General features: G+C 38.7%; 1 protein-coding gene across 3 annotated transcripts in view; it reads left to right on the top strand.

The window, feature by feature from the left end:
- The window catches only part of MAP3K9 (mitogen-activated protein kinase kinase kinase 9), a 62,439-nt gene that overhangs the window by 31,602 nt on the left and 17,805 nt on the right, over positions 1-13,032 (top strand). For all 3 annotated transcript variants that reach the window (XM_087746446.1, XM_087746445.1, XM_087746444.1), the window contains 5 exons: positions 3,528-3,676; positions 7,226-7,401; positions 9,879-10,119; positions 11,294-11,416; positions 12,165-12,318. In XM_087746446.1, the coding sequence (XP_087602572.1) occupies positions 3,528-3,676; positions 7,226-7,401; positions 9,879-10,119; positions 11,294-11,416; positions 12,165-12,318 (843 nt within the window). The remainder of the gene's footprint in view (positions 1-3,527; positions 3,677-7,225; positions 7,402-9,878; positions 10,120-11,293; positions 11,417-12,164; positions 12,319-13,032) is intronic.

Consider the following 13,032-nt stretch of genomic DNA (forward strand, 5'->3'; position numbering starts at 1 on the left):
AAACACTCTGTTCAGCACCTCTCTTGCTGTTTAATCACTTGGGATGATTGTTGTTCAAATGCCACAAAACAGTGTTTCCCTAGTTCGGTGGAAGCAGTATTCTCAGCAATGAGCTCTCAGTACGTGAGGAAGAGGTGGCATTCAGTTTTGTCAGAAACAAAGTGACCTTTCCTGCAATATATACGTCTAGTGTCACGCTAGAAGAAACATCAGTCTGTCCCATTCCTTTGTCTTTTCAAAATTACCCTGCAGAAGAAATGCTTTGAGCACATAAACAGTGCTTTCCTAACTATTCCATTAAGAGAAATATGTAATACGTGTTTTATCCAGCACTAGTGGTAAAGTAATAACACAACTCTTCAGGAGTCTTTCCTACCTTTTGATATCAACACTTGCATCCAAACTGAAGAGTAACATGAACGATCAATCAGATTTAGACAGGCCAAATATATATTCAGTCCAGTATTCATTTTCTTTGAGTGTCTTATGAATCCTAGAAGGCCAAAAAGAAAATGGGAAATCCTTAAAGTCCTCTTTATTTTTTTCAAGTGAGGCTCTTGAGACAATAAGAAATTGAGAACCTTGATGGAAAGCAATAATCAGTTATAATTATCATTATAATATCAGGAATATGAATTACATAGGAAAAATGCAAAAGATTGTATAGGTGAAAAAAACCCCAATATTTTGCTTAATAAAGTAAACTGTGTTAGCAGCAAAGGTGGAATATCTAGTGACTGAAATTCCATATCTAAATAGTAAAAGTAGTATTAAGGCTGTCCAACTAAGGTGACAGCAGTTACAATGAATGTTAAAGACTTGGTGGAGTGGAGGGGAGGTTGCAAGAGTACAGGCTGTGATAATGAAAATTTTGATTAGTCCCAAATGGACAGGGCAATTGTTGCTTTGAAACTAGAAGAGATTAATCTTTTAGCTTCAGAAATGACTGTTTCATGGAGCAGCTATTCAGGAAGCTTTTAGGAGGAGAAGCAGTTCTTCATTTGGTCTTCAGGCGTGCTTAGGAAGCCTTCAAAATTGTACAATATGATCATGATCAAAATATATGTATACTTAGATTCAATATCTTTGCAAGAACAATTAAGAAAAATTAGTCCATTACAGTAGTGTTTACTCTCAAGGAGATTAATGACAACATTGAGAATTTTGTGTAAAAACAGCAAAATGGGAATGCGCAACATGGATATCTCTTAAGGACACGAAGTTAAAGCTCAGAGCAAATGCATAGGAAAGTCCTTAAATGAATGAAGATGATGATGTAGAAGAGACTACTGGAAGGCATCCTTCAAAAAGTTGAACCTGTATCCAAATGAGGAAAATTAGGCATGGATGTAAGTGCTAGCAAGTTGAATGTAAAACACTCAAGAAGATTAAAAAGGTTTTGAGGAGAGTCTTGCAAAAAGCATAAAAACAAATAAATTGCTTTCAAATGCAGCACAGGTGAGGACCCTGCAGGAGAACATACAGCCCAGAGGTGACCAAGATGTAAGAATGCAAAGAAGATAAGACTATAGCAGAAAAAACTTCGTAAGTGACTTGTGTCTGCTAGAATGGAGCAATGAGAGGCTTTTTAAGCTGAAAATTTCTCTTTAAGGGAACTGAGCTGCAGGACATCTCATATTGAAATACAGTCCACTGAGGTGTTAAAACTGACTGATAAAATGAACAGTAACAAGTTGCTGGGATTTACAGTAACACCCAAGATTTCTGCAGGAACATGAGAGAGCCAGCTGAGTTAATAGCTGTGCTGTGTAATCTGTTGCTTAAAGCTGCCTTAATACCAGAGAAATGGAAGGCAGCAAACATGATGACAGGTCTTAAAAGAGCTTCCTAAGGAGGAGCAAACCTGATTTTTAGTTCTACTAAATGGTGGAAACAACACTAAAGAGCAGGAAGCTGGTGGACATATGAGCATCTCTGGGGAAGAGTCAGCTTTTGTAGAAGGGAATAATATCTTGTGTAAAATGAAAATTCTTGAAGGACTTACTGAGTATGTGGCCAAGTGGTAAGATTGCTTGTCCATATTTGGATTTATAAAAACTTTCAACAAAATCTTTCATCAAAAGGTTTTAAAGAAAGTAAATTGATGTGGGAAAAGAGGGGAAGTCTGTTTCCCATCATTTAGTCAATTCTTAATTACTAAAGGAATAAGTCAGTTTTCTTGGTGGGGAATTCTGTGTTCAACATAATCATAAGTGATTTGAAAAAGCAATAAATGGTTAGGTAATAATTGTTGATGATACCAAGTTATTCAGGATAAGAAAAATTAATCTACAGCAGAGAGCTGAGGAAAAGTTTCACTATACTGAATGATAAAATAGATGAAACAGTAATGAATACAAAGTAGTACCCATGGGAGAATTTCACATGTACAATGATGGGCTCTAAATTTTACTATTATGATTCAGTAAAAAGATATTGGAGTTACTGTGGGTAACCGATCTCATTTCGTAAGGAGTCAGAAAGGCAAGTGGCAAATTAAAATTTAGTAGGAGAGAAATAAAGAAGAAAACAGGAAATACTGTGCCTCTCCCCATATCTTTAAAACTTTGTGATTTTGGTCATTCCAACATAAAAGGCTTAAATGGAATGAGATGGTACAGAAGATGTCAAGGTCAATGAAAGATATTAAATGGCTTCTGTTCAGGAGAGTAACTAGATTAGAATTTAGCTGGATTAGGATTTTGGGGGGCTGGAAAAAAGATGATTTAGGCAGGATGTAGTGGAAGCCTGTGAAATCATGGATGGCATGGAAGGAGCTAATAGGGAACATATGTTCATTCTTCTTTGTATTGAAAGAACTACAGAGAAACAAATGAAATTACCAAATGACAAGCTCAAAACAAACACACGGAAGTATTTTTTTGGCAATGCATCGTTAAATTTGTGGAACTCACTACCACAGAACATAGTGAACAGTAAATGGCGTTCAGAAGAGAGAAGAAAAAACGGTCAGGTCACTAAGTATGAAGAAGCCGTCTCTGGCTCAGGTTTCCTAGAAGCAGAGAGAATATTCTGGGGATGTGTTGTTTGTCGTGTACCTGGGGGCGGGGGGGAACAGTCCTGGAACTATTTCCATAACTTCATAATTAATATTTCATAGAACATCTTAAGAACAACTTAATTCTGAAGAAGTACTTTTCACTTATATTTAAAAATCGCAACCCACCAAACAACCCTCCTTCACGTTTTTGAGAGTTTCACTGGGTCTGGTTTGAAATTTGCTAAATTAGTTAGAAGATTTATGTTAATGTTTTTCAGATTGTTCCCAGTTTCCAGAGAAAATTATTTTTGCCTAAAAGGCGAAAATGGCATCTTATTCAGTCTTATTAAAAAAGCAGGTAAGATAAGGCACTTGACCAGCTTGGCAGCCATGATAAGCTTGTCCAGAAACCAGCAATTTCTTCAGCGTGCCAGACTTACCCTGATAGGTTCAGGTACTTTCTTGTTGCTCAACAAAGAATGTGTTAGTCAAACACCTATTCTCTTTTCTGTTTTCTTCCTCGTAGTTACGGTGTGCTGCTTTGGGAACTGCTAACAGGAGAAGTACCATTCCGAGGAATTGATGGTCTTGCAGTAGCATACGGTGTTGCCATGAATAAACTTGCCCTTCCAATCCCTTCCACGTGTCCAGAGCCTTTTGCCAAACTCATGGAAGGTAAGCTAGCTGTTGTGTGAGTATGGTTTGTGCCGTTTCTAGAGTGCTGTTGAGCATTGCCTCCTTGTGTTGGTTTTGATACTTAAGAGCACAGATTTCTTGAATGGCTTTATTCAATGGTGCAAGTTCTTATGGGAGCTAGGCTTGGCTGTTAGTGTGCTTTGACAGTTACTCTAGTACAAGAGTAGTATGTGAAAGACATTTCCCTGCCATTTTTTTATCAACTGGCTTTATAGGAAAATGGGGGGCTATTGCTGTCATCATCTAGCTTGTTGTTTTCTAGTAGTGAAGACTCACCAAGACCAAAATTTCACATATTTTGGTCTAGTTTGAAGTCTTCAACTTGTTTTGAAATTCATAGCTTGAACATCTTGCTGGGCAGTGTCAGATTGATTTGGAATGAAACTTTATCCTACTGACATTTCAGGGAGAGGGTTTAAATGTGGCTTTGACATTTGAAAACAACCCAAATTTTCAATCAGAATGATGTGATTTTTCTGCTTTGCGTGTGGAGATAGTTCGTGCCCAAGGTGGGCTACATATGAATGAAAGAAATACAGGAGTTTGTCATCAGAGCTGCTGTAGTTATTTAAAAAGGATTCTGTGAGGTAGTTTTTGGGGTGTACCTCTGTGACCTGCCCTACTGGCTATTGCAACTACTTACATATCTCCCGAGCTTTGGTTGTTCTTCCGTCCCTTCTTCCTTCCCTCCCTCTCTCACAGCAGTACCTTTAGTGTTTTTTTCAGTGCCCCTCTTCCCAAGGATTTCCAGGTGTTTATACCTAATAAACATTTTTATACCTATCTGGCAGAAATTAAAACGGAGGTAAAGAGAAATCAAACATGTTTTATAGTCTTAGTGAGCAAAGAATGAGTCTGAACATAGAACTGATATTCTGTGGCCTCTGGTGGTGTTTTTAGCCCCAAGAAAGGAATTTGATTTATGCAAGAAAATGTTTCTGATTGATTTCTCTGCTTTTAGAATACTTTTGCATTTCCCTGGTCTTTTCTGTAGGTTACAGGCTTCAATTAAGTTAAAATAGAAAATTTCACGTACTGTTGTTTTAGAAAAGAAATATTCTACTGGATAGCAAACAGCAGCAGAGTTGCAGGTACAGTAGCGTGGAAGCGATGTAAAGCAAGAAGCTGCATCTGAAAGAGCTAATGGAACTACCAGCTCAGTATTGTGCCAGGACAGTTTATTTTGATATGGTTCCCTAAAACAGGGACCCTGGATTTCTTAAATATAAGTGAGGTATCTGCTGCTGGGGTTAAAAATAATGCCCTCTATTGGGAAAGTCAGGTAGAGGCATCTGGCCTGCGCTTGAACCCAGCAGCACAGGGGTCAGTACCCACACGGCTTTGCAACGCTTGGCTTCTCCGTGTGCAAGGGGAAGAAGAGAACAAGAAAAAAATTACTTTCTGCCTCTTCACCAAAACTGTTTTTCAAACAGGCTGTTTCCCGTCTCGGCTCGGGTGAACTCTTGTTCCCCTAATGCTGCTTTTACTTTTGAATTACTGCCCTGGTGGTCTTCACTGAGACAACAAAGCTGAACTTTCCCTCTTCACAGAAAAGACTTGTATGTTACAACTGTCCTCATTAGTGCAAATAATGGCAGATCTAGGCCTGGGGAAATAAAAGCCACGGGCCACCTGCGTAGTTATCCTGTTCACTCATTCATGCCTTTGGCTGGCTGCAGCATTTTGTTTTACTTTGGGTCATGTTTGCTTTGCCATGCTTAAAACTGGGGTAAAGAGGCAGAGATTATGGTACTGACAGTCCAGCTGTATCGCCCATTGCTACTAATTGGTCAGCAGCAGGGGACCTTCATAGCACTCTTTAACATCCTCAGTTCTCTGTTTTGATAAGAGAAGCAATTTGAAATCCATAAACACAAATGTGTTGCAGCTTATGCCTCCTGGAACCTGATCAGATGCTTAAATACCAGCATCTTGATACCAGCAGTTTTGAAACCAAAGCTCCCAAATGCAAAATCTTAGTAACGCTAAAATCAACAAAAAGACCTGTAAAACCAAGCCTCAGCAGTTGCACAGATTTTGTGAGGTGTTGTTTATTTTTAATTACAGCTGGTCCTTGATGTATTTCAATCCACAAAACTGATGAATAAATGTCTTTTAGGACATCACCAAAATTTTTTTTAAGAATGTTTCCTTTTTTCCAACTGTGAGGTCTAGGAAACTTTAGAACATTTTTATAACACTCGCCTTGTGCTGCAGTAATGTGTCTTTAAATCCAGTGACTATTTAGAGCAATGATAATATGAATATATTGAGAGAGACCCACGTGTTAGTTTCTTCCATTCATGCACAAAAGCTGTATTCCCTAGAAATATACTTGAATGCTAAGTTTTTCTGTTTGGTTCTTCTCAAATTATGGCATGCAGGCGTCTAGCAGTACTAAAGACAATAAGGATACTTGTTGAACAAGAACCTGTGTAAGTGCCAGTACAGGACAGTATAGAATGAGAAAGTGATGTTTTCTGCAGAAGTAGAAATAAGGGTGAAGTAAGAGGGGGGGACTGAATGAGTAAGAATTTCCTATTCAAAAGTGTTGTTAAAAGTCAAACATTTTGACTTAATGGCTTTTTAAAAACAAGTTCTTAATGATTTCATAGCTTGATATGTCGCTTCATACCATTTTCTATTTCCACTTCTGTTTTCAATGTTCAATTCCCATCATTGTAAAACGAATACCTTTTTATATTATTGCTAGTTGAGTTGTCTCATGTCTAAGATACATACCTTAAATTCTGCGTTTTTAGAGCAGAATTGTAATTGGGTAAGTCATTGCGTTAGACTGTAAATGAAAAAGCTTGTTTATCTGTGGTTTCTCTTAAAAGCAAAAGAAAAAAGCCTGATCAGTGATTTTCTCTCAAATAATAAAAAGGAACCCTTAAAAATAAGAAAACTCCAAATGCACTATTTGATGTAATTATTTACTTGAATTTCCTATTTTCACTCAAGCTATGCCCAGTCTGCTTTGCAGGATTGATTCTCAGTTCTGTGGAAGAGATTCATAATGACTCAGCTTAGTATTAGAGTTTGGCATTAGAAAGAACTCTGATAGATATCCTTCTGCAGTAGGGCTGTTAACTCTACAGTGTAAGTGTGATAAAAGAACTGTTGGCAAGAGTCTTGCATAGTATCTCATCTCTGTGAGCACATGCAACTTAAAGCAAAATATTTAAGGAAATTATTTATGATTTTTTAGTATATGATTGAGAATGTAACTTTCTGTAAAGTTAGTCAACCTCTCTTTTACTTGGCACAGTATTGCAATAGAATCTAGAGACCAGGTAGTTCAAGATCTTAAGTGATGTGGGATATTGTATAAGCATGAAAGCATGAATTCCATATTTGTGTTATGATTGGACAGTAGTCAATGCAAGTGGGAAATGGGAAAGATGGGGTAACAGAGACAGTGTGCATGCCACTCTTAGCCACTGGGGATCAGTAAAGTACTATTCATCCTCTCAAACCTCCATACTAAGAGATGCTTAACAGCTGCTTGTCTTTGTCCTATTCTAGATTGTTGGAACCCTGACCCACACTCACGACCTTCCTTTGCCACTATCTTAGACCATCTCACCGCCATAGAAGAGTCTGGTTTCTTTGAAATGCCCAAAGATTCCTTCCACTCCCTGCAGGAAGACTGGAAACAAGAGATCCAAGAGATGTTTGATCAGCTCAGAGCCAAAGAAAAGGTAAGTAGAGAAAAACACTCCGTGCTTGTGCTCTCTGGATTATAATTTTCCCCATTTCATAATTCAAACAGGGATCATTGTTTAGTGCATTCCAGAGTTAATTTTGTATGTGCTTTACTGGAGCTTGTAATAAGTTCCTGAATCAATGGCAGGTTATAAAGCACACAAGGGCAGAATCATGAGTAAAATAAATACCTGCATCCTGAGCTGCTACTCTTTCTAATATTGTAGTGAGCTTCCATTATACACTGTGCAAACTGCTATGATGAGTTGGCTTCATTGTTTAATGCATCTGATAATTATTTCACTGTTAGCATCTTAATTGAGAAGCCCAATGATAACTGTTAACAGTAAAAGTAGGAGGGGTAGTTTCATCATATATACTCTGACAAACATTGCAGCTTTGGTTCTGTCAGTTTTCCAGGCTTTGAGCACAGCCAAAGTGGATAGACTATAATAAACATGAGTGCTACCAAGGGAATGGTCCAATAACTGTTATAATTGAAGTCCATCTGGGTAAATAGCAGGAAACAAAGTGCTAGCAGGAATAAAAGAAATTGTGATCATTAGCCTCAAAGAGTAGAGGTAAAAAAGCTGAAGTTTTCTTCGAGCATACTTGCAGAAAGCACAGCTTGCTTACATCTATGTTAAGGTCCTCACAGAGACTGTCTTTACAGTTGTTGGTGTGAAATACTGCAGTGGAATCACTAAAGTAATAATATTTTCTAAGTTCACCGTCTCTTGCCTAAAAATAAATTTGTAATAAGCAGCCAACTTGATTTGGGCTCAGAAGTTGGGTTTAGGAAGCAGAGAGAAAGAAAAGGAGACCTTGGTGCAGGGGAGAGAAGTCCTGCAACAATACTTAAAACATTTCTATTCACATATTATAGTAGCTTTTGGGAAAAATAAAATAGCTAATAGTCATTTCCCTGCTGCTGTTGTCCCATGGCGTAACTGTGTTGGAACATGTTTTGAAAACCAGAAACTTCAACAGACAAACAGAAGACCAAACAGTAGTAGCTAGACTGGCCTCAGGTTTTGAGTACTGTATTAGTTCGTAGCAATGAGGAAAGAGGATTTTATATCCTATTCACCTCATGAGTAAAATGTACCAAACCGCCGTGGTGATGGGACAGGTAATGATGACGTTATTGAAAAAAAAATTAATAATCTAAACTAAAATCTATCTGATAATCTATCTGAAGTTTAACTTGAATTCTTCAGTTTTTACCTTCTGCAGTGGAATTAGCCAGCTGGAGATAATTATTCTGAGCGCTGAATTCTTTTGTCCTTGTGGCAAGAGGAGTGCAGTGAGAAGACTTTTTGAGATCTCAAGGACAATTTCAGTTGATTCATTTTGTCAACAAGGAAAAGATTGAAAAGTTTGCCTTATGCATCTTTATGCCTAACGAGCAGCCATGCTTGGTGGCAAATGATGGGAATGACCTCCTGATGATTTCTTCATTCATTTTTATGTTAGAGCTGTGGTTTTTGCTATCTTATGATGCATGAGATGACAAGGTTATTTTTAAACAGTTTTAAGTCAATACTGAAGTTAGCATAGGTGCTTACTGAACAGGAAAGCAAGGATTCTTTTCAATGTTATGAATAAATCTTCCAAAATGGGTTCCTGTATGCACGGTACTCTCCAATGGCTCTTGTAAACATGCTCATGTTAGATATGCAGCGTATTTTCTCATGACACTGAATTTAGGATTCAGTGCCTTTTCACAGAATCAGAATGGTTGAAGTTGGAGGGACCTCTGGAGGTCATGTGGTCCAACTCCCCTACTCAGTCAGGGCCACCTAGAGCCAGTTGCCCAGGACCATATCCAGATGGCTTTTGAATATCTCCAAGGAGGGAGATTCCACAGCCTTTCTGGGCAACCTGTGCCAGTGCTCAGTAACGCTCACAGGAAAAAAGTGTTCAGACGGAATCTCCTGTGTTTCAGTGTGTGCCCATTGCCTCGTCCTGTCCCTGGACACTGCTGAAAAGAGCCTGGCTCTCTTCTTTGCACCCTTCCTTCAGGTTTTTAATATACACTGATAAGATCCTCCTTCCCCCCACCCAAGCCTTCTCTTTGCTAGGATAAACAGTCCCATCTCTCTCAACCCTTCCTCATAGGAGAAATGCTCCAGTCTCTTAATCAGCTTCATGGCCCTTCGTTGGACTCCCTCGAGTACGTCCATGTCTTTCTTGTACTGGAGAGTCCAGAACTGCACACAGGATTCCAGGTGTGGCCTCACAAGTGCCGACGTCCAAATTTTAGTACTGATATGAAGGCCCTTAATTGGCAAGCACAGAAGTTCTTGAGGATTGTTTGGGGTTTTTGGCTTTCAGCTGAGCCTTTAAACAGTGGCGCTAGCAGTGCTGTGAGCACAAGTCATTGCTGCTGTACCTTCGGAATAGGTAACATTAGTCTTAACCCGCAGGACACAAGGGAGCTTTTAATTTCTCCTTTCTTATCTCCCCCCAGGAGCTGCGCACATGGGAAGAAGAGCTGACTCGTGCAGCTGTTGAACAGAAGAACCATGAGGAGTTGCTGCGAAGGCGGGAACAGGAGCTGGCAGAACGCGAGATTGACATCCTGGAAAGGGAGCTCAACATCATCATCCACCAGCTCTGTCAGGAGAAGCCTCGGGTGAAGAAACGCATGGGGAAGTTCAAGAGGAACCGGCTCAAGTTAAAAGATGGCAATCATATCAGCCTGCCTTCAGGTTGGTGACATGTTAGGCTGTGTCAGGTGAATTGGGAGGAACAGGTGAACCTGTAGCTTCGGTAGCTCCTTTGTACTGATACTTACACATTAGAAAGTGTTTGATGTACTTTGGGAAAAACATGCCTCTTTGGGATCAAGAAACTAAATTTGATGCTCTTGTGGCTAGCATTCCCCAAAGTTCCAAGTATGAAGGTCAGAAGTAAATTTGAGATGTTACATTTTTGTTAGTCAATGGCTGTATATGGTTCATGGTAAAAATGTTGGCGTTGCAGTTTAACATGTTAATACTCAAAATGATCAGTTTAATAAAGGATGTACATTAAAAATGGTGGAGGTTCTTGCTCTGGGAATATTTTACATAATGCTGCAGCAGAAACCATAATCTACTGGATTTTTTGGTGTGGGAATCTAAAAATTATCAAAAATACGTTGATAGCTGTGAGACTACAGCCCTACATTGCTAGTTCATATGTAAACTCATATTAACAGACAAGTGACCTCTAATATTACCCTTCTGGAAGAAATGTTAAATATTGGTGAGGTGTCAGGGAAGTCACTTAAGAATGAAGATGGCGATTTTCAGAAATATCGAATCCTTAGCATTTCTGCTGCGGATTCTGTATGGAGATTCAAATTTGTAAAACAACAAAGTGTGGGTTTCGTAAATCACCTAAGGCTCATCATTACCTCAAGGATGACGGCTTACACTAAATTCTTTGTTTTCTGAGAGAGACTGGCTGTTCAGAAGAGCAATGATGATAAAATGTGCATGTTAACTATGCCTTTCTTTAGGTCTGTAAACACCTAATGCTGGTGGTTTTGCTTAGCTTAAGAAACTGAGAGATAAGGTGAAAAGAATTTATACAGCGACATACTTTGGCGTAAATGACAGTCAACACATGGGGATCTATGTGTGCGTGTGTATGTATCTCACACTTACACTAAGAAGATACATCTTCATGAGTGTGAGCGCACGTTTGTCCTGAAGTAACTGCATGTAGGATGGGGGGATAGCAATTAGCTGTAAAACTTCATTTCTACAGAGATCCGGTAAATTGTGCTCTTTGAAAGTTACCATAAAATATTATTTCTTTTTTCTTATATTAAAAATGAATTTTAACTGTGTCTTTCTGCTTTTGTTTTGATTTTTTTCTTTTTCTTTTGGTAAACAGATTTCCAGCATAAATTCACTGTGCAGGCTTCTCCAACGATGGATAAAAGGAAAAGCTTGATCAGTAGCTGCTCCAGCCCTCCTGCAAGTCCTACCATTATTCCCAGACTCAGGGCCATACAGTGTAAGGAGCTCAATGTAGTATTGAATTTGGGAAATGTGCAGTCTGTCACCGTGGTAAGATGCCAAGATTCCATATCTAGGACAGGACTGTAGAAAAAGATGTTTCTAAAATGTTTGCCTTGTGCCCTGCATGTATGCATTTGGAGAAAAAAATTGAGTGTGTTGATGATGGGGAGGAGTATCGCCTTCTTTGGAGTCCAAACCTTAATTACCCAAGTTCTTGAAATATTGCTCTTTGATTGTATAGGAAATACATTCCTTAGGTGTACAGGTTAGTTTTTAAAAATACTAATTTGCAGAATAGATCACTGAAACATTATTGAAGTGGATTAAGTTACTGTTGGAAGAAGAACAAGGGCACCTGTCATGAAAATAGTGTCCCCATAATAAAACAGAACTAGGCAGACAAGCGTGTATTAGAAGTATGAATGTAGTAGTACTACACATGTGTAGTGTTTGTATTGGATATCATGACACTTTTGTGTCTGGTATCAAACTGGTGGTTCTAAAAGAGAAACCAGTGATGGAATAAAGCTGTAAAGCCTATCTGTACTATTTTTGAGGGAATGTGGTTGTTAGATCTGTGTTGATAATTGGTCAGAATTATGGGAAAGAAGGCTGAATGGATGTTTTCATTACTATTCCTGTTCCGGCCTATGTTTTATTCTTTATGTTGCTGTGGAACCAGTTTTTTAATTTGTGTATCTCTTTTCCTTTCCCATTTTCCACTGTTCTTCCCACTTCTGAAGTGACTCCTGCTGAAAGCAGTAAAACGTGGGGACGAAGCTCAGTCCTTCCAAAGGAGGAAGGAGAGGAAGAAGAGAAGAGAGGCCAGAAGAAAAAGGGACGCACTTGGGGACCAAGCTCACTTTGTCACAAGGAGCTGGGTGCAGGAGAAGATGGGTAAGAGAGGGCCTGGAACCAGACTGGTTTCCAGGTTCTAAAACTGGTTATGAGCTGGCTCGCAGGAGGTTTGCCTATCCTTTTGCAAACACTTTTCTGCTTTCAAACTTATTTGCTGTACCAGGGATGTTAGAGATTCAAAGCAGATTACGAAATTGCATTGCATTCAATCCCTTGCTAGAGTTTCAGCACTGACTGATGCTTTCACTGTCTGCTATTACCTTGTTATGTGTATTTGTAAGCAGTAGAACTTCTTAGCTGTGCAAAACTGTTTCTCTAGTAGCTTTTCTTTATTTTGGGGCTCAACTTTCTTATCATATCTGAAACTACTTCTCTTTTACAATTCTCAGCTATGCTTTTTCTTGTCTTAAATGCTATTATTTAAAAAGTATCTGGTAGGGCCAGGCAAATATCTTCTCTTCATGCTTTTGAAAAGGACACTTACCTTGAGTGAATACATCCTAAAGTGATTTTTGCAGAAATAGGTTGTATGTCTATTTCTACAGATTCTTCTTCTGTGGCTTTTTTGTGTGTGTGTGTGTGAATTATTTATACCAAGACACCAATGGATGATTGCTGAAATGCTGCTTTAAACATAGGAGTATTTTGATCTTCTAAGAGGTTTGAATGTCTTGTGATTTTTTTTTTAGTGGAGTTTGAAGCTTTTTCCCCTGCTAAATTGATTGCCATATTTTTTAGCAGGGAAAATAAAAT

The sequence above is a fragment of the Nipponia nippon genome, unplaced genomic scaffold (genome assembly GCF_047370975.1).
Source record: "Nipponia nippon isolate SJK-2023a ecotype South Korea unplaced genomic scaffold, ASM4737097v1 scaffold_10, whole genome shotgun sequence".
NCBI lineage: Eukaryota > Metazoa > Chordata > Aves > Pelecaniformes > Threskiornithidae > Nipponia > Nipponia nippon.